General features: G+C 37.3%; 2 protein-coding genes across 2 annotated transcripts; both read right to left on the bottom strand.

Annotated features, from left to right (window-relative positions):
* Positions 1–3651: 3651 nt before the first annotated feature.
* On the bottom strand, positions 3652–7956 carry LOC122417032 (acidic mammalian chitinase-like). Its single transcript, XM_043430259.1, has 5 exons — positions 7818–7956; positions 6963–7026; positions 4926–5590; positions 4545–4837; positions 3652–4088 (listed from the first exon to the last, which is right to left on the bottom strand). Exons 2-5 carry the CDS (start codon positions 7024–7026, stop codon positions 3932–3934), a joined length of 1179 nt encoding a protein of 392 aa, XP_043286194.1. The 5' UTR covers positions 7818–7956; the 3' UTR covers positions 3652–3931.
* A 10861-nt stretch (positions 7957–18817) lies between these two features.
* Positions 18818–20724, bottom strand: LOC122416760 (uncharacterized). The gene is made up of 3 exons (XM_043429806.1): positions 20380–20724; positions 19462–20097; positions 18818–19204 (listed from the first exon to the last, which is right to left on the bottom strand). Exons 1-3 carry the CDS (start codon positions 20722–20724, stop codon positions 18818–18820), a joined length of 1368 nt encoding a protein of 455 aa, XP_043285741.1.
* Positions 20725–25927: the final 5203 nt, after the last annotated feature.

Below are 25927 nucleotides of genomic sequence, written 5' to 3'. Positions count from 1 at the left end.
ACGAGATGATAAAAAACGACGCAGCGAAAAAAAGGCCTTGGTAAGTCAATACATTTAATAATTCGACATCGCATCGTCGGTATGCAATGGAATTCGTTACATAATTATTTATTGTATTTTATTGTCAATCACTTGATTTTTACATAGCATTTTGAGTATCTCATCGGTTCGGGAATTTGTAATATAAAAAAAATAAAGGATTGTAAAACCATTCAAGAAATTTAATCAGATTCGAACGATTGAAACTTTGATAAACTGTACTGGCGATTAAGGATATATTGCACAGGCGATACAATGTTGCCATGCTAAACCATGCTAAAAACATAAAAAAGTTCAAAATGATCAGAATTTTATAAAATTTGGTGAACATATTCTTTAGTGCCAAATTTGACAATACAAATTTTTTTAAATTTTTCTTCTGTACAGTTATCGAGTAATTGATCACTAAAGTTCACGTGTATAAGCATAGCGTTTCCATATATATAGGTATACATTCCGGGCATAAGAAATCTGCTTTAATGCGTAATTACTTGATAACTAAACAGAAGAAAATTTTGAAAAAATTTGTGTTTTCGCACTTGATGTTGAAGAACATTATCACCAAATTTGATCAATTTCTAATTATTTCGACTTTTGTATCATTCACCCTTAACTTTGTTGTTTATGATTTTTTCTGTTTTCAGAAAATTCTCTTCACATCTCTGATTATTGAGCTCAAAGATGTCAAACTTGACATTGCAACAATCATTCCAGCTGTGATTACGAAGTCGGTACAGCTCCAATATAGCGGATTCGGAAGAAAAATCAAAAGTAATGAGGAAAAACTCAACTTCAGCGGGACAGCTCTATTCGACTGGTGTAAAAGGTACAAAAAGCTTCTTTAACTGTTATGATTATTATTCAAATGAATTTATTTATAGAGTACTCTTAATTATCTAATATTTTTCAGAGGTTTTGGAAGAAAAATGAGCTCAACACACTGAACCCCTTCAAATTGCTTCGAAAGTGAGTCGCTGGTTATCAGGAGCGCCAGATCGTGAGCGTGGTCGGCGCGAAAGAAACGTTAACAATAATACGTCGTAAATCGACTTCGGTTTAATTATTAACTTTTTTAAATCTAATTAGATGTAAGTTATTTCCCATAGAATGAGACTGAACTTTGATATAACGGTCATAAGAATTGCCAAATTTTTAAGGTATTTTCTTCATAATTCGTCGTAATTTTAATGTATGCCGTCATAATATAATGTATTTTTAATGTATTTAATAAAGCGTTATAAGTCAACATTTCAAAACTATTATTTGTAACTACGATGTGATAAATACTACCATAAATAAATGAGTATATCTATCATTGACCTTATATATTATATTATTATATATTATTATATGTTTGTATGAAAAAAACGTATTCGTCACTGTTACCGGCACTGAAACCAGTTTATGAGCCAATTCTAAGCCAATGCTATTCTAGTACAGTGTGAGCATGAACCCAATAAAAAGCCAGTCCTGCCACAGAATCGATGGCCACTAGGCCCATGGAAATGCCAAAACTGGGCCAATAGTAAACCTAAAACAGGGCCAATATCATACACCGACGCCAGGCCAACGCTGGTCGCCAACCTCTGGACCGTAACCATCATTTCGACTCTAAAACAGCTCTGGACCAATGTCGGCGGGAAATGTTGGCCAAGCGTCGAGTACTGTCGAGGCGATACTGGTATAATATTGGGCCAGTGGTAAATTTTTTCACGGGATAGAGTAACAAATGACTTTTACCTTTGATGCGATTTTTTGGTAACTTTTTGATTCACTAGAACTTTTTCAAGTTCCGGATGCTTCCCGTAGGAATGAATTTCTCACGTTCTATTTGAATTTTTGTTTCCTTTACAATATAATTACGGATTTGTATTTCTTCTAAATATAATGTTTTTTTCACGATTTGTGAAAGCTTTTCTTAATTGTGTTGTTGAAATTATTTACAGTTGGTTTCGTAATTTTTTTTTACATACCATTATGTTTTTAATTTTTTTCATTCGTCATCCGATGTACTCGTCACTTTTGCATTTATTTGACAACGTTTTGTTCATTTGAACACCAAACGTTTTTCATACATTACCAAGATTTAGCAGATTCTTTTTTTTTAATTAATTACGTTTGAAATGGTTTATTTATGACCTTTAGTAATGAATTGCTAATTTGAAGCAAGTTTCGAGAGAATAGATCGAACAACTTCTTATAAATCATCGTACATTTGTGGTTTGAAGTACATGAGTGTCACACGGGGTTTCACTGAGACTACTGTCCAGGTGACATAAAACATAAATGTACTTGTCTCCAATTTTTCAACAGCATTCGTGCTGTATTTCTTACTCTATGGTTTTAGAGACATAAGAAAATCGATCCTTTTCAGACTTTCAGGAACTTCTGGTATTATTCACAATATTCGACGTCGATTGGATCGATGCAAATTATGTTTAAATATGAGTTAAAAGTACTTGTCCGGCCCATCACTATTCATTTTAATAAGAATCAATCATAAAATAACAAAATTATACGGCAGAACCCGGTTAAAATTTTATTAAAATACGTTTCATTTTTAGTTCAATGTTCTTAATAATAGTATAGGTTAGTACTTATACCGAATGAAATTGGTTCGCTGGAAGAAGTGAGAAGTAAAAATTGCCGTGATTGAATACAAACTAGAGAGTTATTTTGAAAGCTTGAACATATTTATTGTGTGAAATTTTTTCCATTTATCGATGCACAATAATATCCGTTGTATATTACACGACAACTCGTTTCCATTCTTATTAAATTAGTGCAATTAAGTGAAAATGATTTGAAGATAACTTTCTAAATTCCCTCTTCATGAATATATGTGCTCCCTCAGTTCTAAAAAAGCCCTGATTTTGATTTGAATGAATAGTGATGGGCTGGACAAGTACTTTTAACTCATATTTAAACATAATTTGCATCGATCCAATCCACGTCGGAATATTGTGAATAATACCAGAAGTTCCTAAAAGTCTGAAAAGGATCGATTTTCTTATATCTCTACCACCATAGAGTAAGAAATAATTAGCTTTCATGTGATTTTTTTGGATTTAAAAACTTCTTAGAACATTCCCATAATGTTGAAATTTGGAATTACTCATAAATCACTTGTCCTCCGATTGATATCATAAATTTTAGTGCTCTACGTAACTCAAATGGTAACTTTTTTCAATTTATTAGAAATACTTGGCCTCGAATTGATATCATTAATTTTATTGCTGTGAGTAACTTAGATGGAATTTTTTTTAAATTGATTTAGTTGTTAGAATAAGATAAGAAAAATGGCATCGTTTTTCAACATTTTTCAAGCGCAATATTTCGGTTTTTTATTTCTCATGTTTTATTTGAATTTTTTTCACTTTACAAAATAATTACAGATTTGTATTTTTATAATGTAATGTTTTTTTCAAAATTTGTGAAATTTTTTCCAATTGTTCTGTTGAAATTATTAACAGTTGGCTTCATTTCTTTTTTTATGAAATTTCTATCACAATTTTCGTGATATGATTAGGAAACACGGAAACATCAATGTACTTGTCCAAACCTTTTTTTCCCTAAGGTTTTTTCCTTTTTTAAAAAAAACATTCCAACATATCAAATTGTGAAGCCTATTTTCGTTGCCATAGTTTTTTGTTTATTCTTTGCCATTAATTGAAGCCACCAAGCACGATTAGTTGTCGGTTGCTGTTTGCCGCCGAGCATATGTGAGATGTCAGAATCACGAAGCGCCAGCGTTCTTATTAATATTGTGAAACAGGACATGAATTTATTGCTTCTGCAATGCGCCTGATGTTTCAATGAATGAATTTGATTGATTCCTCAGTTTCCTACATTCTTCATTACTGCAATTATTCCTTTACTTTCGTTAATACAATCATTCATCGAGTTCATTTCGAAGAACGTATCTGATACTCCTGATCAATGGATATTTCTCGCCGCAATTACCCCGAAAGTCGTCAGTCTCGACGGACCACACCATGGCACCTCCGAGGCCCATTTCATTGATGTATCCAGCTTTCTCCCTCACAGATCTGCGACAAATAAAATATTTTTCATTGTAACATGAATTTGCACATTTAATTAAGAAAACTCTGCAATTCCATGGGAATATTATTGACTAATATTCAGGCAATCCTGAGTAAACATAAATATTCACGAGCGTTTGTTTGTTGCTAGACGTATGTAAAAAACGTTTCAACGTGACTATGCCTTGTAGTGGTCGAAACAGTAGGCTTTCACATGGATACACCCGAATGAGTACGTTTTAATAGCATTATTTGTTTATTTAAATAATATTTTTGCAGACAAGGCTAATGGAAATTGAAGTGAATTTTTTTTTTGGTTATAGTGAGAGAAATCCGAAAATCATGTAGTACAATTTTTTATTATGGTTTTCTTTTCAGTGGACGTGTCAGGAGAAGTGTCAGAAGAAGTGATAACGTGCAAAGTTCATTTCTACATAATTATTGAGGATTTGGTAGACTTACTTGACATTATCGTAACCAACCCATTGGTCTTTGTAGTATATGTAAGGCACTCGTCTCTCCTCATCAAAATGAAAAACCCAATAATTTTTTTTCTGCATTTCACAGATCTCATTGTAACCAAGTGTCCCAGGACTTTTGGTATAAGGACCGGGTTCTCCGGATCCATTGATCCTGGCATCGATACCGTTTTCGTTGACATCGTAAAGCGTGAAAGTTTGACCATACAAAGGGATCCCGAGAATAAGCTTCTCAGCTGGTGCACCTTGGGAGAGCCAGTATCGAATCGAAAAATCCTAATAAACGGAACCCGAAATTATCGTTTAATATCCGTTACGACGTTTTCTGCAAACTCTTGACAAAGATATTTCAGAATTAACTTACTACTGTCAGTTCTTTTTCAGACGGCGAATCGGAGGAACCCTTATAAAGAGGAGCATTTAGGCCAGTGTGATTTTCCCAAGAGCCATGCAGATCATAAGCCATCACATTGATAAAGTCGAAATATTTCGACATTTCTCTGATATTGTACGATTTGATGGCTGAATTTTTGGCACCAACAACCGCAGCACTGAGAAGAAAGTCCTCTTTGTCAAACTCTGTTCTCAACTCCTTAACGAGCGTTACATAATTCTTAATATCTTCAGGTTTTCCTCCACGTTGATTCGGATATTCCCAGTCAATGTCAAAGCCGTCAAAACCATATCGCTTCACAAACGCAACTGTACTATTGACAAATATTTCTCGAGAGTTCGGAGAAGATGCCATTTTCGAATAGTTCGCGGAGCCTTCTCCCCAGCCACCAATTGCGACCAGGGTTTTTACTCCTGGATTCTTGTTACGCAGATCATTGAACTTGGCAAAACCATTTTGACCTCCACTATCGGGGAGGGCTTGCCACGGGTCGAGAATCTTTACTTGATTCTTCTCCAGACCCATGAAAGTGTAAATATAGTGGGTGCACAGCGTCGCATCAATGTCTTCTATTGCAAACTTGCCCGCCCCAGGTCGATAAACTGACCAGCTTCCAAAGTAACATACTATTTTCTCTAGGCAAATAACAATGTTCTATTAATTTCAGTATTCTCAAAGTTCTCCATACCTAGCAAGAATGTTTCACGACCAATCATTTCGATCATTAAATTCGTTCTTGAGGAGAAAAATTCGTTAAGGAGTTTCAGTACAGGTGATACAATGTTGCCATGCTAAACCATGATAAAAACATAAAAAATTTCAAAAAGTTCAGAATTTTATAAAATTTGGTGAACATATTCTTTGGTGCCACATTTGACAATACAATTTTTTAAAGATTTTTCTTCTACACAGTTATCGAGTAATTGATCACTAAAGTTCACGTGTATAAGCATAGCGTTTCCATATATATATAGGTATACATTCCGGGCATAAGAAATCTGCTTTAATGCGTGATTACTCGATAACTAAGTAGAAGAAAATTTTGAAAAAAATTGTGTTTTCGCACTCGATGTTGAAGAACATTATCACCAAATTTGATCAATTTCTTAATATTTAGACTTCTGTACCGAAACTTCTTAAGTACAGTAAAAAAGATAAACACAGTTGTCGATACATCGACCAAAAATCACCTTATCTATCATTTTGTCTTCCTTCTCAGGGTGGCAACGCGTAAATACACATTTCCACCCCTGAGAAGACCCGTCAATCGTTTCTTTCAGAAAAAATATCAGTTCAGTCACTCTGTCAGGTTTTTAAATAGTTTTGCCAGTACACGTAGCCGAGGTCGTTTAGTAATCGTCGTTTCGTAGCATCAGTATGATTACGTTGTCAGGTTTTATGTCGTCATTATTCCTTCGTTTCAGATATCTTTTCTGTGTCGTCCACGTATGGTCCGCGTCGTCTGATGCGCGTCCGCGGTATTTGCAGTCCGCTGACTGCCCTGTTTTTATTTCTCGTGAATGATTTCAAACGTACCCGTGGTCGGTTAAGAACTGAGTTAAGTAAAAATTCACCTCCCCAATTCCTGTTCCGTTTATAGTCTCGAATCCTGTATATCAGTCGCCTCGTTCGCTATCCGGTCGTTTGTGTTCCAGAGTCCGACAGTTCGTCAGCATCTTTCTCAGTTTCCGTCTTAGCCCAAAATTCCGTTGAACTAAGACGCAGGCAGAATGTCAACTAATCACGGTGCTACCATGTGCAAAGTTCTCAAGCGTATCGATTGACACGGTAGTTAGTAGCTTCGTGATGAGTTGCAATCCTGCCACATTACTAGCACCGCCTCGGCCGAACCGGTTCTATAGGCGTATACGATATCCTCAATGTCTCTTGTCTATATGTACGTTCGTCATGGTTTTGATTTTTCGTAAAAGTCTCCGAGTGTTTCAAATTATACAAAATACTTAAAATTGGAAAAAATACAATAATTAGTATAACTTGATTACTTACTATCTGCGGCGCCTGTCGTCATCACGACGAAACAGACAACAGCCACCCAACTCAGCCACCGCATCTGAGAATGGAATACACTTTAGTATCGTCAATACAAAGAGGGAAAAATCAAGCGGGTGAATCTGGGAATATCGCGATCCCCTAGGATTTTCTCCCATAAATACGGCAGGACACTTGAAGTTATTTTATCTGATTTTCATCGTACATGTAATTACATTACGAAAAAACCATCGTAGTGAGGAAAAAAATAATCAGTGATTATAAAAAGATTCGGTAAATATTGGGATAAAGAATAATTTTTTCCCAAAAATAATCGTAACATTCATTTTCTTTTGCATCAGTTGAAGAAGTTATAAAACATCTCGATATTTATGGAAAATGTTAACCGGACCTCTGTAATGTATTATAAATTGATCCCCTCTTCGAGTCGAATGTTACACGTCGTGATTGTGCCAAAACCAATGTGTCGATCGAACTCATGCAAAGTAACATTGAATGAGGAAACACATTTATGTGTAGCTACAAATAACTATGGCCGTATTCTTATTTATCAGATCTATTTATAATTCTACCAAAAATATAAAAGATTATTATCATACGTTCTCAGTCTGGTGGGGACGGTCAAAATTATTTTCATAATTCTGTGGCAAAAATAATTAGACGGATTTTAAGAAACACCAACCCTTCGTTTCGACTAGATCGAGCGTATTTCATCACTTTTTGGTTTAAAATTATAATTTGATAATATCAAATATCTATTTGTACATTTGAATTGAGAGCATTTAGATCAACGCAAAATTCAGCTGATGGATTAACAGAATAACCAACAATCAGTTGAAAATGAGTTTTTACTTGAAAAAGTCTTTCCTATACGGAAGAAACCAAATGGTTCAGTTCTTATACTGGAATGAAAGATGTTACGTATCAGTTAATCACCGCAAAATGTTGTAACTGATCAGAAATGTGTCACAACGATCACAAAAGATCCAACGATAATCCGGCTATTGAGCGATGGTTCTTAATCAACTGTTCGAATTTCACTGGCAGGACCAATTTATACCGACGATGATTGTCCGTTCCGGAAATTTCTGTATCAGATAACCAAGTTCTAAAGCAATTGTTTCGTAATTCTAACAATCTATATCGACTTATCGAAAGAAGGAATCGAAAAACATTCAACGAATTTTATATATAGTTTGAAAATGCCGTAGCGGTATACCGATAAGATATTTTACGATGAGGCGTTTCATATCAAAAAAACGTTATCTACGTTTTTAATAGAATAATGAAATAATGTGAAAAAGTGATCTAGAGTCGCGATAGTGACTCAAAGACAAGTACATTTATGACTTCGCTGCCAGAGACTCTTTACAGGAGCCATCGCTTTTCTATTTGTTTCGAAAATTTCTTTCTTCAATAAAAAAAATAATCACAGAATTTCATAGGATATTTCAACTTGACGTATTTTTCATTTATTTTTTTCTATCGATTGCGACCTCTTGCAACTCTGTAGCTTAACGCATTCGAAAGATATTAATTATTATTTTTTTAATTTCATCAGAAAATTGTGCATGTTTCGCACACATTTTTGATGTTTATTTGTTTCAAGAACTAGGGATATCTGGTTCCAAATATATTTTGTATACCTATATATTTCCATGTCTGACATTTCTATTATGTGCATGAAATAATGAGGTTGGAACGCTGTCAGTGTCCAAGTTGACCTAACATCGTGACCATGGATGACACCTATATATATTGTGATCGTGATCGTGATGTGAAAGCTCACTAATTTTAGTGCACAGTTACTGTGTTAGTGCTATTTTAATTCAATAATCATTTAATAATCATACATTTTTTATATACTAAAGATATCGTGAGCATGATGTTGTGTTAGTGGTGTTTTAAACTCCAATTCGAATTCTATTTTTTTGAGAAGTGCTGGTGAGAATGCGGATGTGAAATTGTACTTAGGTCGACGGCTTCATGGTTTTCGATGTCTAGGACGACGGATCCATGGTTTTCGATGTCTAGGACGACGGATCCATGGTTTTCAATGTCTAGGTATATTTCTCCATAGTTTTCGATGTCCAAGCATATTGCTCCGTGGTTTTCGATGTCTAGGTATACTTCTCCATGGTTTTCGAAGTCCAGGCATATTGTTCCATAGTTTTCGATGTCTAGGTATATTTCTCCATGGTTTTCGATATCTAGGCATATTTCTCTATGGTTTCCGATGTCTAGGTCGACGGCTTCATGGTTTTCCATGTCTAGATATATTTCTCCATGGTTTTTGATGTCTCGATATATTTCTCCATGGTTCTTCATGTATAGGTCGATGGGTCCATGGTTTCCAATGTCTAGATAGACGGCTTCATGGTTTTCGATGTCTAGGTATATTTCTCCATGGTTTTCGATATCTAGGCATATTTCTCCATGGTTTTCGATGTCTAGGTATATTTTTCCATGGTTTTCGACGTCTAGGTATATTTCTCCATGGTTTTTGATGTCTAGGTATATTTCTCCATGGTTTTCGATGTCTAGGTATATTTCTCCATGGTTTTCAATGTCTAGGTCGACGAGTACATGGTTTTCGATGTCTAGATCGACGGATTGATGGTTTTCCAGGTCTAGGTCCGTGGCTCCATTGTTTTCGATGTCAAAGCAGATATCAGCCCCAATAATTTTTTTGCCACGAATTTTGATAGTTATTATTAATTGTCCGAAAATTAGAATCACGAAGAACACTTTTGTTATTTACTTGAAAAAGTAGTAATTGGACAGGGGGTATTACAAAATGCTTGAGAATTTGGAAGTTATCGTTAGTCGATTCTCAATTGATTGAACAGTTTAAATTTGTGGAAATGAAATGATCAATTATGGAAATTATTGGCAACTAATGAAAAATGTATTGCCAATTGACGGAAATTTTCCAATCGATGGAGAATGTTTTGCCAAATGACGTAAATTTGTCCATTAAATAAAAAGTTTTTGGTCAATCGATGAAGACCGGATCGTTCTTCGTCAATTCGCCCACAATGTTGTTAAACGATTATATATTTATCGATAATGAGCGATACAATTTAGATATGGAATACGATAGATTGATGGAGATCGCGGGTTTTTGGGGCTGCTGAGCGCAATTCCAGTATCAGATTTCCTAGATTTCAAAAATTCAAAATGGCAGATCTAATATTCCAAACCACTTTTTGAAAAATTGATCCAACTGGCCTGAAACTTGTTATTCAGAGGTTTTTGGTGTCGCTGAGCACGAATCTGCCGCCGACTCTTCTTAATTTCAAAAATTCGAAGTGATGAATTTGATATTTCGAACGATTTCTTGAACAACCATGCAATTGGCTCGAAACTTGTTACTGAAAGGTTTCCGGGGTCGCTGAGCAGAAATCTAATGTCGAATGTTTAAAATTTCAAAAATTTAAAGTGTCAAATATAATATCTTGAAGGACTTTTTTAAAATCAATCCCATTAACCTGAAATCATTTCTCGAGAGTTTTTGTGACTGCTGAGCACAATTCCGATGTCAGATTTTCATAATTTCGAAAATCAGAAGCGTTGACCTAGCCATCGAAAGCCATAAAGCTGTCGACCTGTCAACATCAAAAACCATGGATCCGTCGAACTAGACATCGGAAACCACGGATCCGTCGACCTAGACATCGGAAACTATGGACCCGTCGACCTAGACATCGAAAACCATGGAGGAATATGTCTTGACATCGAAACTCATGGAGCAATATGCCTAGACATCGAAAACAATCGAGAAATATGCCTAGATATTGAAAACCATGGAGCTATATGCGTGAACATCGAAAACCATGGAGAAATATACCTAAATATCGAAAACCATAGAGAAACATACCTAGACGTCGAGAAACATGGAGAAATATGCCTAGATATCGAAAACCATGGATAAATATTCCTCGACATAGAAAACCATGAAGAAATATACCTAGATATCGAAAACCATGTTGCAATATGCCTGGACATCCAAAACCATGAAGTAATAATATACCTAGACATCGAAAACCATTGAGGAATATACCTTAACATCGAAAACCATGGAGAAGTATACCTAGACACCGAAAACCATGGAGCAATATGCCTGGACATCGGAAACCATGGACCCGTCGACCTAGACATCGGAAACCATGGAGAAAAATGACTAGACATCGAAAATCATGGAGCCGTAGACCTAAGCGTCGAAGATCTTCACGGACGTATCGCATACTATGTATGCGTAAACCAGCCAATGTATGATTTACCAATTGGTCAAAAATGTCTCTACAATTCAATTTTATATGATCAATTGACAGAATATTTTGGATCAATTGAAAAATTTTCGTCAATTGGCAATATCACCTCTATTAATTAGAAATTGGTTGGTCAATTGGTTGTAAGAGCAATTCCCTCGTTTTCGTATTTCGCGCGAGTTGTGCTCCTTCGATCTAGTGATCGAGCGATTGATCTGCGCGTGTCCTGCTCCCTACTAACGCACTTCAAAATTTTCGCGAGCTCGCACCTGCCAAAATGCTCACTCTCTTGCTCCGGGACCGTCAAAGGGACAACCACGTAACGAGCTATCGCTAGATCATCTTTCTTCGAATTCGTTTGGGCGTTACTGGGCTTGGCCGCCCCAATTATCTCCTGAGGACCAAAAACGATTTTCCGGCACATCAATATATTCGAGGACGTGCATGGATTCTTCCCGAGGTGCCCGGAGCATTAGAGCCAACGAGGGATTATTTACAATTTACGATCCCGAGATAAGTAACCAAGACATTTTTCGTTTCCGTGTCTCCGCTTTTTCGCCACGTGTGATAGTAATTGAATTTTCATCGAATAATCTCGAACTCTAAATGTTCCGGACAAAGTGAATAGAGAAAGAAGTGTGAGGCGATGTATGCGTGTGCGTGTGGATCGGTGTGGAAATCGGAGTGTATGTGAGCGAGCGAATATCTCGAAAGATACCGAGATACCTTTTCTGGTTTTTCTTTTTATTCATAGTTTTTGTATTATTGTTTCTTTCGACTGGCGTCGCGTATTCAAAATATCGCAATTTTTCTCTCTCGTTATATTTATTTGCGCCGATTCATGATCTTGTCGGTTTTTTTTTGTATCTCTTTTTGTTGTACGACTGAATTCGATCGCTGAGATAAATATAAATATATCTGTATAAATCCATTTTGTCCGAACCCATGCTCTCGCTTGGTCTTTATTCTTCTTGACTTGGACATATATTTTTTTTTTTATCGCTCTGACAAAATTGATTTCGTCATCTTTCACTCTTCCCAAATATTTAAAGTTACAACTGGCGCCCAACAACGTGGCCGAAACCCACACATAAAATAAAATAGATTTCTGTCTGTGTATGGCAGATGAACAACAGAAGGTATACGTGACATTGTCGGGATGTTCGTCTAAACAAAAATTTAATAGTTTGAATTTCAAAAACAGAAATAAAATGCCGATCATCAGAGATGACGAGAGAGACAGCGGAGCGTCTCAACGAAGCGCGATCGATTTGGAGTGGGAGAAAATCAACTAAGAGAGAGCGAAACTAGAGCAATTGAAGGCTGCTCTCGAGGCGCAAAAGAAACGTCAACAAACATCTCCGAATGAAGATGAGAATCAAACTCGTAGAACGACGCGAAATTTGACGGAAGATTTGACGACAATCGTAAGTAATGTTCATGGTATACAGATTGATATAAAAGTCCCGACTTTTCGAAATGAAATAGAAAAAAATCCGGTAGAATTTTTAAATCAAATGGAAAAATTTCTCAAATTAAAAAATGTAAGAGATGAAAAAAAGATGGCGATAGTGGAGCATGCTCTTGAGGGAAAGGCGAGTTCGTGGTTTAATTTGAAAGAAAATATCCGCGATTTCGATAGTTTCAAGGAGCAATTTCTTGAGGAATTTTATTCCATTCCGATTCAATTGCGATTTAAAAAGCAATGGACCGAAAAGCGTTGCAATATCAAGTCGGAATCGTTGCAAAGCTATTTTTATGATCAGGTAGCTCAAGCGCGATTTTTTATCCCTAAATTGACAGAGTTTGAGGTGAATTATAATATCGTCCAGCAATACCCACCGTGGGTAAGAGAGACATTATCAACAATAAACTTCGCGGACACGAATCTAATCGTTCAAGCGTTGGGGAATTTAGATACCATTCGTGCTGAGAAATTTAGAGATGAAAGAAATAAATTCGGAAATAACGTTCAATCGCGAAATCAGGATATTAAAGTTAACGAAATGAGAGCGAATGTGGGGGACCACATACACGATGCTCGAGGTTGGAACGCGGGTAGACCGTACAAAAGAAATCGAACTCGTCATAATCCGTATACAAAAACAGAGGGACGTAGTCAACCGAACTACCAAACAAATAACTTTGCTCTCCCTGATACTCGGTTTCCCCCGCCGTTACAACCTGGCGTGTATCAAAATAATATCAATAATGATTACTATCGATCAAATAACGAGAATAATTTAAACTGAAATGTGGCGCGTTGTACTCCGTTCCGACATCGTGTCAAAAATATTTTGATTTTACCGGAGAATTGAATGCGGGTTTAGAGAAAGGAACGGAATTATTACCAAATGACAGAATAAAAATTCTGAAAAGTCCGCATGTTAAAATCAAAATCGCTGAAATGGAAGTAACAGCCCTTTTAGATACAGGAAGTCAGGTAACGGCTATTTCAGAAAAATTATATAAAGAAATAGAAAAACGTAAAAAAATCGAAACGTTGCCAATATCAAACATAGTCGTCTCAACCGCGATACAAAAAAGGGCTACGTCAATAAAATGGCAAATGTATTCTAATCTCGTTATTGAAAGTCTGCGTATCGGTTCAGTATTTTTGGTAATCCCATTTTTGACGTCCGATATGATATTAGGGAACGACTGGATGGCAAAGAATGAAACAATTATTGATTATAAAAACACCAAAATCGAGATAAAAGGGTGTTGTTTGTCTCCGAGGACCGCGGTATTTGAACGTGGGCCCCCGGAAGCTTTGGTGTGCTCCCAGGATAAAGAGAGAATGCGCATTTATATAATTAACGCTGAGGAATTAAGTAAAGAGATTTGTCCGGAGATTGAGACCGTTTCGCTTTGTCAAGATACCTGTCAGGAAAACGACACTGAAACGGGTTATAAAAATAATCGAGCAATCCATGATCGAGAAGAGGTACCTCACTCCGTGAACGTAGTCTCCAAGAAAGTTCAAGATATGAATGAAGAAGCTGCGCCGTTATTAGAGAAATATAAAATGCTCTTTTCCGATAAACCGGGGTGCGCACGGGGTTATGAACATCGCATCCGCTTAAACACACCAAATCCGCGTATTCGATTTAATTATCCAGTCCCTCAGCACGTTAGAGCGGCAGTTGCAAAAGAAATAGACGAAATGACGAAAAATCGAGTCATTGAACGATCAGTAAGCAAATTTTGTAATCCCCTGCGAATCGTGAAAAAAGAAAATGGTGCAGTGAGAGTTTGTCTTGATGCTCGCCATCTGAATAAAGTTATTGACGAAGATCAAGAATCTCCACCGCTTGTATCGGAATTATTACAAAAATATTATAAAGCTCGTTATTTCTCAAAGATCGATTTGACACACCGCTATTGGCAGATTCCTCTTCATCAGGACTCTCGGCCGTACACCGCTTTCATTTTTGAATCAAATTTATATTAATTTTGTCGTATTCCTTTCGGTTTAAAGACCGCGGGAAGCGGATTTATTAGATCGCTCAGTTACGCTTTAGGAAAAGATCTGAACGATTATATTTCTTGTTATATAGATGATATTGTTATTGGAACAGAAACGATTGATAAACATAAAGAGGTTCTCGATGAACTCTTCAGACGTTTGCTCGAATATAATTTTACGTTGAAATTATCGAAATGTGTATTTTTTCAAAAATCCGTCCCATTTTTAGGGTTTATTCTATCCAGTGAGGGGGTGGTGCCTGAACCGTCGCGTTTAGAAGTGATTATGCAATTTGCGGAGCCGAAAGATAAGAGACAGTTGCAGCAATTTTTAGGAGTGTGTAACTACTACCGTCAATTTAATCCTCGTCAAAGCGAATCGGTGGCACCACTAAGAGAATTACTGAAGAAAGATACCTTGTGGCAGTGGGAGTCAGTACATTCTGTTGCGTTTAAAAATTTGAAGGAAGATTTTGCCAGATGTGTTTGCTTAAAACATATTATACCCGGTCGCTCGTTTCGGTTGCAAACGGACGCTAGTGATCGCGGTATTTGCGGGATCCTGTATCAAATAAACAATGAGGGTGATCATAATGTTGTTAGTGTCGTTTCACACTGTTTAACGAAATGCGAGGCGAACTACACCACAACAGAAAAAGAACCTCTCGCCATTGTTTATTCGGTAAATAAATTTCGTTCGTATTTGATTGGCTCTCCTTTCGAAATAATTACTGACCACCAATGTTTAACGTTTCTGAATTCTGTCACAGTGAGTAATTCTCGAATCGCGCGATGGTGTCTGTTGCTCCAGGAGTTTTCGTTTCATATTTCACATTGCCGAGGAATTGACAATTCTGTAGCTGATTTCTTTAGCCGCAATCCTGATCGCCAATTTCACGAGGAAGATGAGAAACGTCTCGTAGTATTGATGCTTCATCAATATTTTCTACCGTCCAAGTGTGAAGAACCTTCGTCATTAATCACAATCGCCATGTTGGATTATGACGCAAGTTTGCTTCGAAAATTAAAAAAAGTGAGTGAATGGCAACTCAAAAACAAGGACATCGAAAAGATGATGGAAAGCTGTCGTTCAGAGTCTCCTCCTGAAAATTTCGTGATTCATAACGAGGTTCTGTTCCATCGTGAGAATAATACTCAAAATTGGAAAATTGTTATTCCTCCAAATTTACAGCAGGCATTAATTGAGGAAATTCATGTCAAATTGGGTCATCCGGGGGTGTTTAAAACGCTTACTTATCTAAAAAAATGTTATTACTGGCGAAAAATGCAAGGTCAAGTAAAAAGATTTGTTTTAGAATATGACTTGTGTCAGAGAGTAAAATACCTCAACATTTCCATGGAGGGAGAGCATAAATTTGTATCCTCAAAAGGTGTGCTTGACATAGTCAGCGTGGATCTTTATGGTCCTCTCCCCATGGGAAGAGGGGGGTGTCAATACATATTTGTAATGCTCGATGTTTTCTCTAAATATGTCGCTCTTTACCCGTTAAAGAAAGCAACAGCACAAGCGTGTTTGGGTCGAATTGTTCGAGATTTTGTTCCGAATATTGGTTTACCGAAGCGTATCCTGTCCGATCATGGTACTCAATTTACCTCAGAGGCTTGGGGGAGTGAGTTGGAAAAAATTAGGATTCGACCCCTGTTTAGTTCCATACGACACCCGCAATCCAATCCCACCGAGCGAGTTATGAGAGAGATTGGTCGATTATTTCGTACGTTATGTTCGGACAGGCATAAAAAGTGGGTCCAAGTTGTACCGAAAATTCAGGAAATACTTAATATTACAGTGCATCAGAGCACGGGATTTTCTCCCTACGAATTGCATTATGGCAAGCCGGTGCAGGACAAAATAAAAAAACTACTGAACTTTCCAGACTCTCAGGAGCTGCTGTCTCACGAGTACGTCATTACGCTAGCTAGAGGAAATATGTTGAATAGTTTCAATCGCCGTAAGAAACAGCAGCGAACGATCTCAAAAGTACCATTAGCGTCTTTGCGTCTTTGCGGCGGTATGGCAGGTACTTAGAACCGTCGTAGAGGTATGGCATTGCAAATTTCGTTAATGTTTACTTGAAGATGATCGTTTAAAAAAAAATCAACTTGTATGAAATGATTTTTAAAAAATTAATTAATTAACACGTTCTAATTAGTATGGCGGGTCATTAGCACCGTCAAAAAAGTATGGCATCGTGCTAGCGCCCACTTTGTTTTTTATGAACTTTCAAAAAATGTTTGAGTTTTTGTGTACAAAATCGTTTGAAAACCGTAATTTTTTTGACAACATTGTTTAAATAATCTGCGATAACGCCCCGCTGGCAAACCCTAGGATTATCATTTTCGTGTTTCGAATCACCTAAATCGACCTTCTAAGGGCCGCCATACTTGTGTAAAATGACTTACATTTTTCTGTCACCATCTCCCGGTCTATATTGTTTTGTCCGGTTTAAATACGATGCAGTTACTTGGAGTGCCCGCACTTGGAAAAACGAGCGGTGAAAATCAGGCAATAGTGATTAGCGAAATATTAAAAGAATGGAATCTTTCTGATCGGGTCACAGCGTTGTGCTTTGATCCAGCAAGTATTAACACAGGTACTTTTAAGCCTTCTATTTTGAGTTTATGATTCCATATTCTCAATTTTATTATTTTCTTTTTCAATCAATAATTATGAATTATTTCTTGGTCGTAAAGGTCTCCAAAATGGAACTTGTGCATTGCTTGAAAAAAAGTTGGACAAAGATTTACTTCATTTAGCCTGTCGTCATCACATATACGAACTCGTTTTGATAAGCGTTTTCGAAGTTTGCTGGCCTGTATCAAGTGCTCCAAATTTTCAAATTTTCAAACGCTTTAGGGAAAATATCGAGCCACGTGAAATTACTAACCTTCGAGAAATTTGCATTTTTCTGGTGACGTTCTATGTCAAAGCATGGTTTAATTCTCCGGTTGCTATAAAAGCTCCATTCCAGGATTTAACATTCATCCAGTCACTTATAAATGAGGAGGCCAGTCAATCGAAAAAAGACGTTTTCAAAAATATTTTGAAAGCTGCTGCTATCAAGTTTTCAGGCCATTTAACGAGTTGAAATCAAAAATGGCCAACCGCATAAATAACTATAACAGCACGGATCCTCGAGTAAAACGAGTTGTAGTTAAAGGAGACGAACTGAAACTGCCGTGCTCAAAAGATTTAAGTGATTTCATCACATCGAAATCCTTAAATTTATTCAATCGTTTCAACCTTCCGTACAGTTTCTTGGATGTAAATCCTGAAAGTTGGGAGTGTAACCAGGATTATAATGTGTGTTTGACAATTTTTAAACATATGCAAGTTGTGAACGATACAGCCGAGCGTGCAGTGTCTTTGATGAAAGACTTTAACGATCTTATCACAAAGAACGAGGACCAAAAACAATATCTTTTGCAAGTTGTCAGCGAATACAGGAAAAAATATCCATATTCCGAGAAGCAATATTATTCAGCCGGATCTTCGATGTAATATCGTGGGTTCATCATTTTTCGTCATGGTCTACAGTTGAAAATTTGCAGTGAATTTTTTTTTTCTTTTTTTAATGTCAACATCTCTTATGTTAAACAACAAAATAAAATGACACTTTAAGGTGAAATGTTGTTAATATTATGATTATTAGCTAAAAATTTTAAAAAAACCGCAAAGAAATTATTTGAGGCAACTTTGAAAAAAATTTTGGAGTGATGAGTTGCCAAAAAATCATGTTCGTTTTGAGTATTAACACTCTCTCTATTATGAGCAAAGAAAGAAAAAATTCACGAGGCGATTTTCCAAAAAAAAAAGAAATTATCGAAAAGTGGCTTGAGCATTATCTAAAAAATTTTTTAAAAATCGAAAATTTTGGGAAAATTACTTTTTGTTGATATACTAACGATTTTCGTTGGAGCTCCGAAAAAAAATATCGATTTTTTTGCATCACCCTAATACATATACTCTGTTAGCTAATTACAATTCTTAATTAAATCAAGAATCCGACTCACGTTCATACAACCTTATTATCACGCGACTATCCTTTAACTTCGTATTATTATAAGTCAGGGATTTGCCTTGGCTTCGGGATTTTAGTTTTTTTTTTTTTTCGCCACTTCCGCTGACGTATTTTCCACGGGATTGTTTCTCGAGTTAATGGGGGTTTCCGTCTCAGTACCCATCGGCGATGGCTCTAACGGAATGTCCGTTGAATTATCTGTCGGCTTCGCGCCTACAATCGACTTCGCTTCGCTCTTATCACTAACGCGGTAATTACATTTTTTAATTTGATCCACATGCCTTTTCCACGTTTTATTGTCCTCCGTGAAGACCGTATAGGTCACCGGTGTTATTTGTTCGCGTATTTGCGATACTTTCCAGTTATCAACACTCGAAGAGTAATCTTTCGCCATAACTGTTTCGTTTTTACGAAAATCAACTTGTCTATTGCCTCTGAACCCACTTTGTTGACTAGTTTGCTTTCGATTAATTTTATCATATAATGTCGGGTGGAATAAGTCTAATTTTGTTCTAAACTGCCGACCAATTTGGAGCTCAGCGGGACTACAATTTGTGGTGCAATGAGGCGTAGCCTGATAATGAATCAGGAATTTACAAAGAGCTCCGTGCCTACTATTCCCCGATTTAATTAAAAGTTTAAACTTTTTCTTGAACGTGCGAACTATATTCTCCGCCGCTCCATTAGGTGATACGGAGCTGTACGAGTATGTATTACTCCATACGACTTTAAGAATTCGCTAAACTCCTTTGAACAAAAACTCGGTCCATTATCCGTTACAAGTTTAACGGGTAATCCCCACGCACAAAAATTTTCTCTGAACACCTCAATTGTAGTTCCACTCGTGATATTTTCTAGTTCTTTAATGTCTATCCACTTTGAGAACGCGTCTATTATCACAATATACATTTTGTCTTCAATCGGACCTAGAAAATCGGCGTGCAATCTCCGATTAGGCCCACTTGGCCGTTTCCATGAATTTAGTTTTGCTCTAGGCGGGTTTTCCGTTGCTTTTAGGCACGATATGCACGACATACCAATATTCTCTATGTCTTTGTCAAGATTAGGCCACCAAATATAACTCCTAGCTACGGCCTTCATTCTTACTATACCGTCGTGCGCGGTATGTAATTCATTCAATAATTCATCACGCAAAGATTGGGGTATAACAAAACGGTGACCCCACAATACGCATCCTTGCTCCGCAGTCAGCTTTCTCTCTCTACTTTTAAACGCTTTCAGATTGTTATTCACCTGATACGGCCAACCATTCAATACATAATCTCTAACGTGACTCAAAATCGGATCATTATTTGTCTCTTCCCGAATTATTTCAACATCAATAGCTTGAACCTCGTCAGATACGAAATTTAGATAACTGTAATCTGTGTTTTCCTTTTCCTCTCCACAATTTTTCAACGGCACGCGAGACAAGCCATCAGCCCGAGCGTTGTCAGTCCCTTTAATGTAACTGATTTCATAATCATACGCAGACAATAACACGGCCCATCTTTGGACTCTGTTTGCGGCCATTTGAGGTAAACCACGCTTCGAGCCAAATATGTAAATCAATGGTTTATGGTCCGTTTCGAGAGTAAAATGCCTGCCAAAAATGTATTGGTGAAATTTTTTTACCGCAAAAATTAACCCGAGAGCCTCCTTGTCCAATTGGGAATAATTCTTTTCCGCCTTATTGAGCGTTCTCGACGCGAACGTCACTGGTCTTTCCGACTCATCTGGGAAAACATGTGAAAGGACGGCTCCCAATCCGAACGGCGATGCGTCACACGATATTTTGATTGGTAATTCCGGGTTATAATGAACCAATACTTCCGATTCTACTAACCGACGCTTTACTTTTCGAAACGCTTCATCACACAAATTGCTACATTCCCATTTGGAGTTTTTCTGAAGCAATTCGTAAAGCGGACCGACAATCTCCGAGTAATTTTTCACACATTTTGAATAGTAATTTGTCATTCCTAAAAAAGCTCTCAATTGAGTCACGTTAGAGGGGATTGGCGCATCCACTAACGCTTTGATTTTTTCTTTAGATACATGCGTTCCTTGACTATCGAGAACGTAACCTAAAAACTGTACACTATTCTTAGCATACTCACATTTGTCTTTTTTTACAGTCAAACCACAACTTTTCAATCTGGTCAATACTTCTCTCAGTCTATTATTATGCTCGCGATTGCTCCTCTAATTCGACTTGCTGATAAGCCTGCGACAGATCGATTTTCGAGAAAAGCTTTCCGCCGTTTAAATTCGACAACAAATCCTGCATTCTAGACACAGGATATCTGTCTACTCTCAATTTTGAGTTGATCGTGATCTTATAATCGCCGCAAATTCGAATTTCTCCATTATTTTTCAAGACTGGAACAATCGGGGTCGTCCACTCGCTATTCTCCACTGGCTCAATAATATCTGCGTCTAACAAATGATCAACTTCTTTTTCAACCTTTTCCTTCAAAGCATGGGGTATTGGCCTCGCCTTGCAAAAAATCGGCTGAACATTTTCTTTGAGGTGCAATTTGAACTGGCCCCTTGTATATTTATCCAGTTTCGATGTGAAAACTGATTCAAAACATTGAATTATTGAATCGATGTCCCCTTGACTATCATTTTCCATCATCCCCGCATATGAATTTTCTTCTAATTCAACAAAACCTTTCAACGGAATTTTCAACGCACACAACCACCCCCTACCAAGGAGCGGGGGCCCATCTCCAGGCAATATATACAAAGGAAGTTGCAAATTCCTCCCCTCGTATTCCACTTTAACTTCAACAATTCCTATCGGTTGAATTTTATAACCTGGGTGTGTTTTGAAAATCCTGTCAGTCTTTTTGAGGCGCAATAAATTCAATTGACTACTCTTTCTGTAGTCCTTTTCAGAAACGACTGAGATCTCTGAACCAGTGTCAATTTGGAATTCAATTTTTATTCTCTGCACGATAATATTCATAGTCCATGGACTAATCGAATTTATCTCACATTCTTTGGTTGACTTTTGATTAACGTCGCTTGACAAATGGAAGAACGTATCAAAACTAGTGCAAGGATCATCAGTATTACCAATAAAATTTTGATCATTTTTGCTTTTAACATTCCTTGCAGAACTACTAACTTTCACTCTTTTGTTTTTGGTATCTTTGCCAACCTGAGCTAGATGCCCAACTTTCTTACATAAATTACACTTATATTTACGGTATCTGCACGTTGTTGACTGATGATTATCCCTGCCGCAGCAATTGCAATGGATTTTTGCCTTGCTTCCTGTAGACTGCGAAGATATTGCCACGAAGTTGATGGAGTCGCTTTAAGTCTTCGATGAAACCCCATTTCCGCAACCCCTTTTGTAGCCATTTCGATGTTCTGAGCTAACTCAATAGCTCTAGCGTAAGTGAGATCTTGTTCGCCTAGAAGCCACTTCTTAATCCTCTCGTTGTTCAGGCCCCAAACGAATTGGTCCCGCAGATGCATTTCTAATTCGTCTTCAAAATTGCAGTACGTCGACAGCCTTTTCAATTTTGCCCGAAATGCCATAACGCCTTCGCCATCACTCTGACAGCATTCCTTGAATTTGTAGCGTTCCGTTATCACGCTTGCTTATAGACCCAAGATGGTCCATGCACGGCCATCTTGGGTCGCCGTGCATAGGCCCGAGTGAGACTCCGGCACCGCGCTAAACTACGCCGCGTCACATAATCCCGAAAAATTATTCTTTTTGTATTCTATTATTTTGAGTCGGATAAGAGCGTAATTACAATCAAAATAATCGAAAAAATAGCACGAATTTAAGAAAAATGAGCACGAAACAAATTAACGATACAAAATCAAATTAATAATGAAAAATGTAAAAATCGACTGCGACGCATGCGCGGGCAAAGCATTAATGGGCTATAGGACCGCGTACGTGACTTTCATCGATTATAATTGTTCAAATCATATTAAAATCAACTAACAATGCTAAAAAATGAAGAAAATTAAATAAGAACTAATCAAATGGAAGTTTTTATTGTTTAAAATTATTACGTCCCAGTATCAAGCTGGACGCCCCTCACTTTTTCGTTCTACATCTACAAATCGTCATCATCATTCGTTGATAAATAGTCTATATTCGATAGTATATTTAGACATAAAACATATTCCAAAGAATCTAAATCCCCCCAGAGTAATACATGGATCGTAAACCGATACATCCTGTAAGACTCTGGACACTCTCGCATACCCTTTTTTTTCTTCAACCTTCCATTTTCCCAAATTCTTCAAAATGCATGTGCATCCCAGACGCTCCGCGACTCTCCAGTCGCCACTAAAACTACAGGACCAGTACCGGAAATAATAAACAGTCCTTATCTCCAAGTTATTGCCTACCTAACATTTTCCAAACTCACACGAAAACTCCACATCTGCGTTTCGAAAGTTATGTTTCTCACGAGTCCCGAAAACGCACACTCCATATTCAAGTGGAACACGTGCAGATCTTAGAAACCCTGCTCAACACACTTTCCCTAATTCTGAGAAAATCTCGCGTGACTTTTCCTCCAATCATATCTCCGGAAAAGTCTCCCTCTTATTCAAATCCAATCATCAAGTCAGACAACCCACTTTACGACCTATTAACCAATTCAAACTGAAAAACCTTATAGAAAAAATCCCCTCTACAGCATCCAACCCCCAAGATGCATCTCATCCTCTAACTCCAACCAAGTCAAAAAGACTCTAGTTTTAAGTTAGTTAGCAGCGAACCTCGAAACAATTAAGATCGGAGAACTCTCCCTCTCTAATCCAAACCACTTAGGAGAACTCTGTCTAAATTGCTAACTCAAAGATACGTAGTAAAAACATTTCAATTTCAAGTGTAAATATGTTTAATAGTCTATCAATAAAATCATCAATATATTTTGTAGTGAACAAAATATCATTGCAAACACTTATTTCGTGAAGCCTTCGACACCGCTCCGTGATTAGAAACCTCTTCTAATTCCCGAGCACAGCATCATCACAAGGTCACGTATACCTGAAAATATAACGTGTGTCCTCGGGCGCCGCACTAGTCCCAAGGAAGACTCACCGGCAGCGGTACTCAAAAGTACACCCTAACTCTATAAATCGGCGACTGTGTGTCCCCATCTAATCCTCCCTCTCGGGACGTAACAAATCACACAAAGTTGAAAAACATAAAAAGCGGCATTCCGCGTATCGCATGTTAGCCCGTTCAATCAACTGGCGAGCGTGAATCATGGCAACGGGCCAATACGAGAAGGCGTTACAGAAACGTGCGCAGAACCGATCGAAAACGGAGATTCTCGGCGCTCGAGAATCTTGTGGTGGGGAACTGGGTATAAGAAGCGCTGCGCGACTCATTCGTCAGTCAGTTCTCCTTGTCTACAAGACCAGCTCACATCTCTTGACAGTCTAGACTCTGAACTCTGCTTGAACAATCATAAACTCTTTTTTCTTAAATTATCCTGGATGCCTGGAATCTCGGAGCGATTCGGTGACGTTTCAATCCCAGAGTCCAGGGTCCACTATTAATTTTCTCCAAATTTCCATTGCACGGGATCTCGGAGTGATTCGGTGACGTTTCAGTCTCAGAGCCTGTGGTCTGCGCTATCCTTACCTATTTCACGTAAATTTTTATCTTTTTATTTTTATGATTGTCAAGAGCAGAACTGGAATTCTTTTTGATTAATTTAAATCGTAAATTCAAATTTGGTATAAATCTTCTCTGAATTGGTCTTGTACGGAGGTCTTACTAAAATTATAATCCAAGAGGCGATAGATAGAATTTGAGTTATATCGAATCAAAACGAAATTAAAAATTTTTAAAAGCGAAAAATACTCTTGGATTTATTTCATTTTAAAAAGCGAGCGAAAGAGGACATCAAAAATTAGAATCTGCGAATTATAGCACGAAATATTGAATCTAGAGTTTTCTAGTTGAGACGTGTCACCAAATTAAAACAAAAGCGACAATTAGACTTTTAAGAAGATTTTTCTTTAATCATTTTTTTATACAATTTAAAAAATCTAAAAATTTTCTTAGACATAAAATTTGCAACGTTTTCGGGTCTGTCGGGTCTTTTTCTCGCCAGATCTGATTAAACAAAGCAAGACAGATTATAACTAAAAAACACAAAAATTGTTTAAGAATCAGCGAGCCAAAGTGCAAAATTTCTTTTATTTTGTCAGAATTCGGTTAATTTATCTGAATAAAATTGATTATTTTATTTTTTACTAAAAAACATGGTGTTCGCGTTTCCTTCATACCTGCTCCTTATTATCAAGGTTGCTCGAACCGACGCGTGGCGGCGTTCAGGCCGGGTCAGCAAAAGCGTTTCGTTACAACTTGTGCCCGAACAGGGACAGATATCGCAAAGGGACGTGGAAATTTTTTTTTTTTGGCTTTGGCTTAAATTCTTCTTCTTTGAATGAAAATTATTGGTTATATAAAAATGGCAGAAAAGACCGAAAGAGACGAAACAGCGAGAGATTCCGGGTTTCAGAATCCCGAGGACAATAGTGCAGGTGTTCAAAATGTCGATTTAACTACCTCGATTCCTCCTCCAGGAGCGGGGAATATTTTTAACGAATCTCGGGGCAATTTTGGATTACAATTGGAGAAAATTAACGAAAATCCCGAGGATATTAAATTAGAGGAAATTGGTACTCCCAAATCAAATAAGGGAAAAATAGAGTTTGGTGAATTAAATCACGAATTATTAATGAGTTTAATAGATGCGATGAAAGAGATGAAGGCTCAAGTACAGAGCATGGCGAATGAGATCACCCGAAATAATCAGGCAAATATTGATTTGAGGTCTGAATTTACGGAAGAATTCAAGACACTGCAAACTACAGTTGCTACTGATGTTCACAAGATTTATGACCCGATTAAACGACACGTTACGGGCTTAACAAAAATAGTGCAGGACAATGAGTCGAAGAGTGCTGTAACTGAAGTGAGTGTTGCACAAATGCAACTGGATCTGAACGCGATCAGAAAAAGGGTCGAGAACATCGAACACCGAGAGTACCCGGATCGTCCCAAAACCGACTAAGGAAGTTTCCTACGACGAATTGGATGAGGAGCCGGAAGAAGGAAGGAGACAACGAATCCGGACAGTGCCGCTAGCAGATGCGCACTTAAACAAAATCAAAATCAAGC

This window comes from Venturia canescens, chromosome 10 (genome assembly GCF_019457755.1).
Source record: "Venturia canescens isolate UGA chromosome 10, ASM1945775v1, whole genome shotgun sequence".
Taxonomy (NCBI): Eukaryota; Metazoa; Arthropoda; class Insecta; order Hymenoptera; family Ichneumonidae; genus Venturia; species Venturia canescens.
The sequence above is the reverse complement of the archived record's forward strand: the minus strand, read 5'-3'. Positions and strand labels throughout refer to the sequence as shown.

Coding starts and splice junctions, on each gene's coding strand:
- LOC122417032 (XM_043430259.1), bottom strand. CDS start 7,026: ATGCGGTGGCTGAGTTGGGTGGCTGTTGTCTGTTTCGTCGTGATGACG. Junction 5,591..6,962: donor GACGACAGGCGCCGCAGATA/GTAAGTAATCAA, acceptor TTATTTGCCTAG/AGAAAATAGTATGTTACTTT. Junction 4,838..4,925: donor CTGAAAAAGAACTGACAGTA/GTAAGTTAATTC, acceptor TCCGTTTATTAG/GATTTTTCGATTCGATACTG.
- LOC122416760 (XM_043429806.1), bottom strand. CDS start 20,724: ATGACAAATTACTATTCAAAATGTGTGAAAAATTACTCGGAGATTGTC. Junction 20,098..20,379: donor CTCTCGGGTTAATTTTTGCG/GTAAAAAAATTT, acceptor GTATCTGACGAG/GTTCAAGCTATTGATGTTGA. Junction 19,205..19,461: donor AATTCTTAAAGTCGTATGGA/GTAATACATACT, acceptor ATTAATCGAAAG/CAAACTAGTCAACAAAGTGG.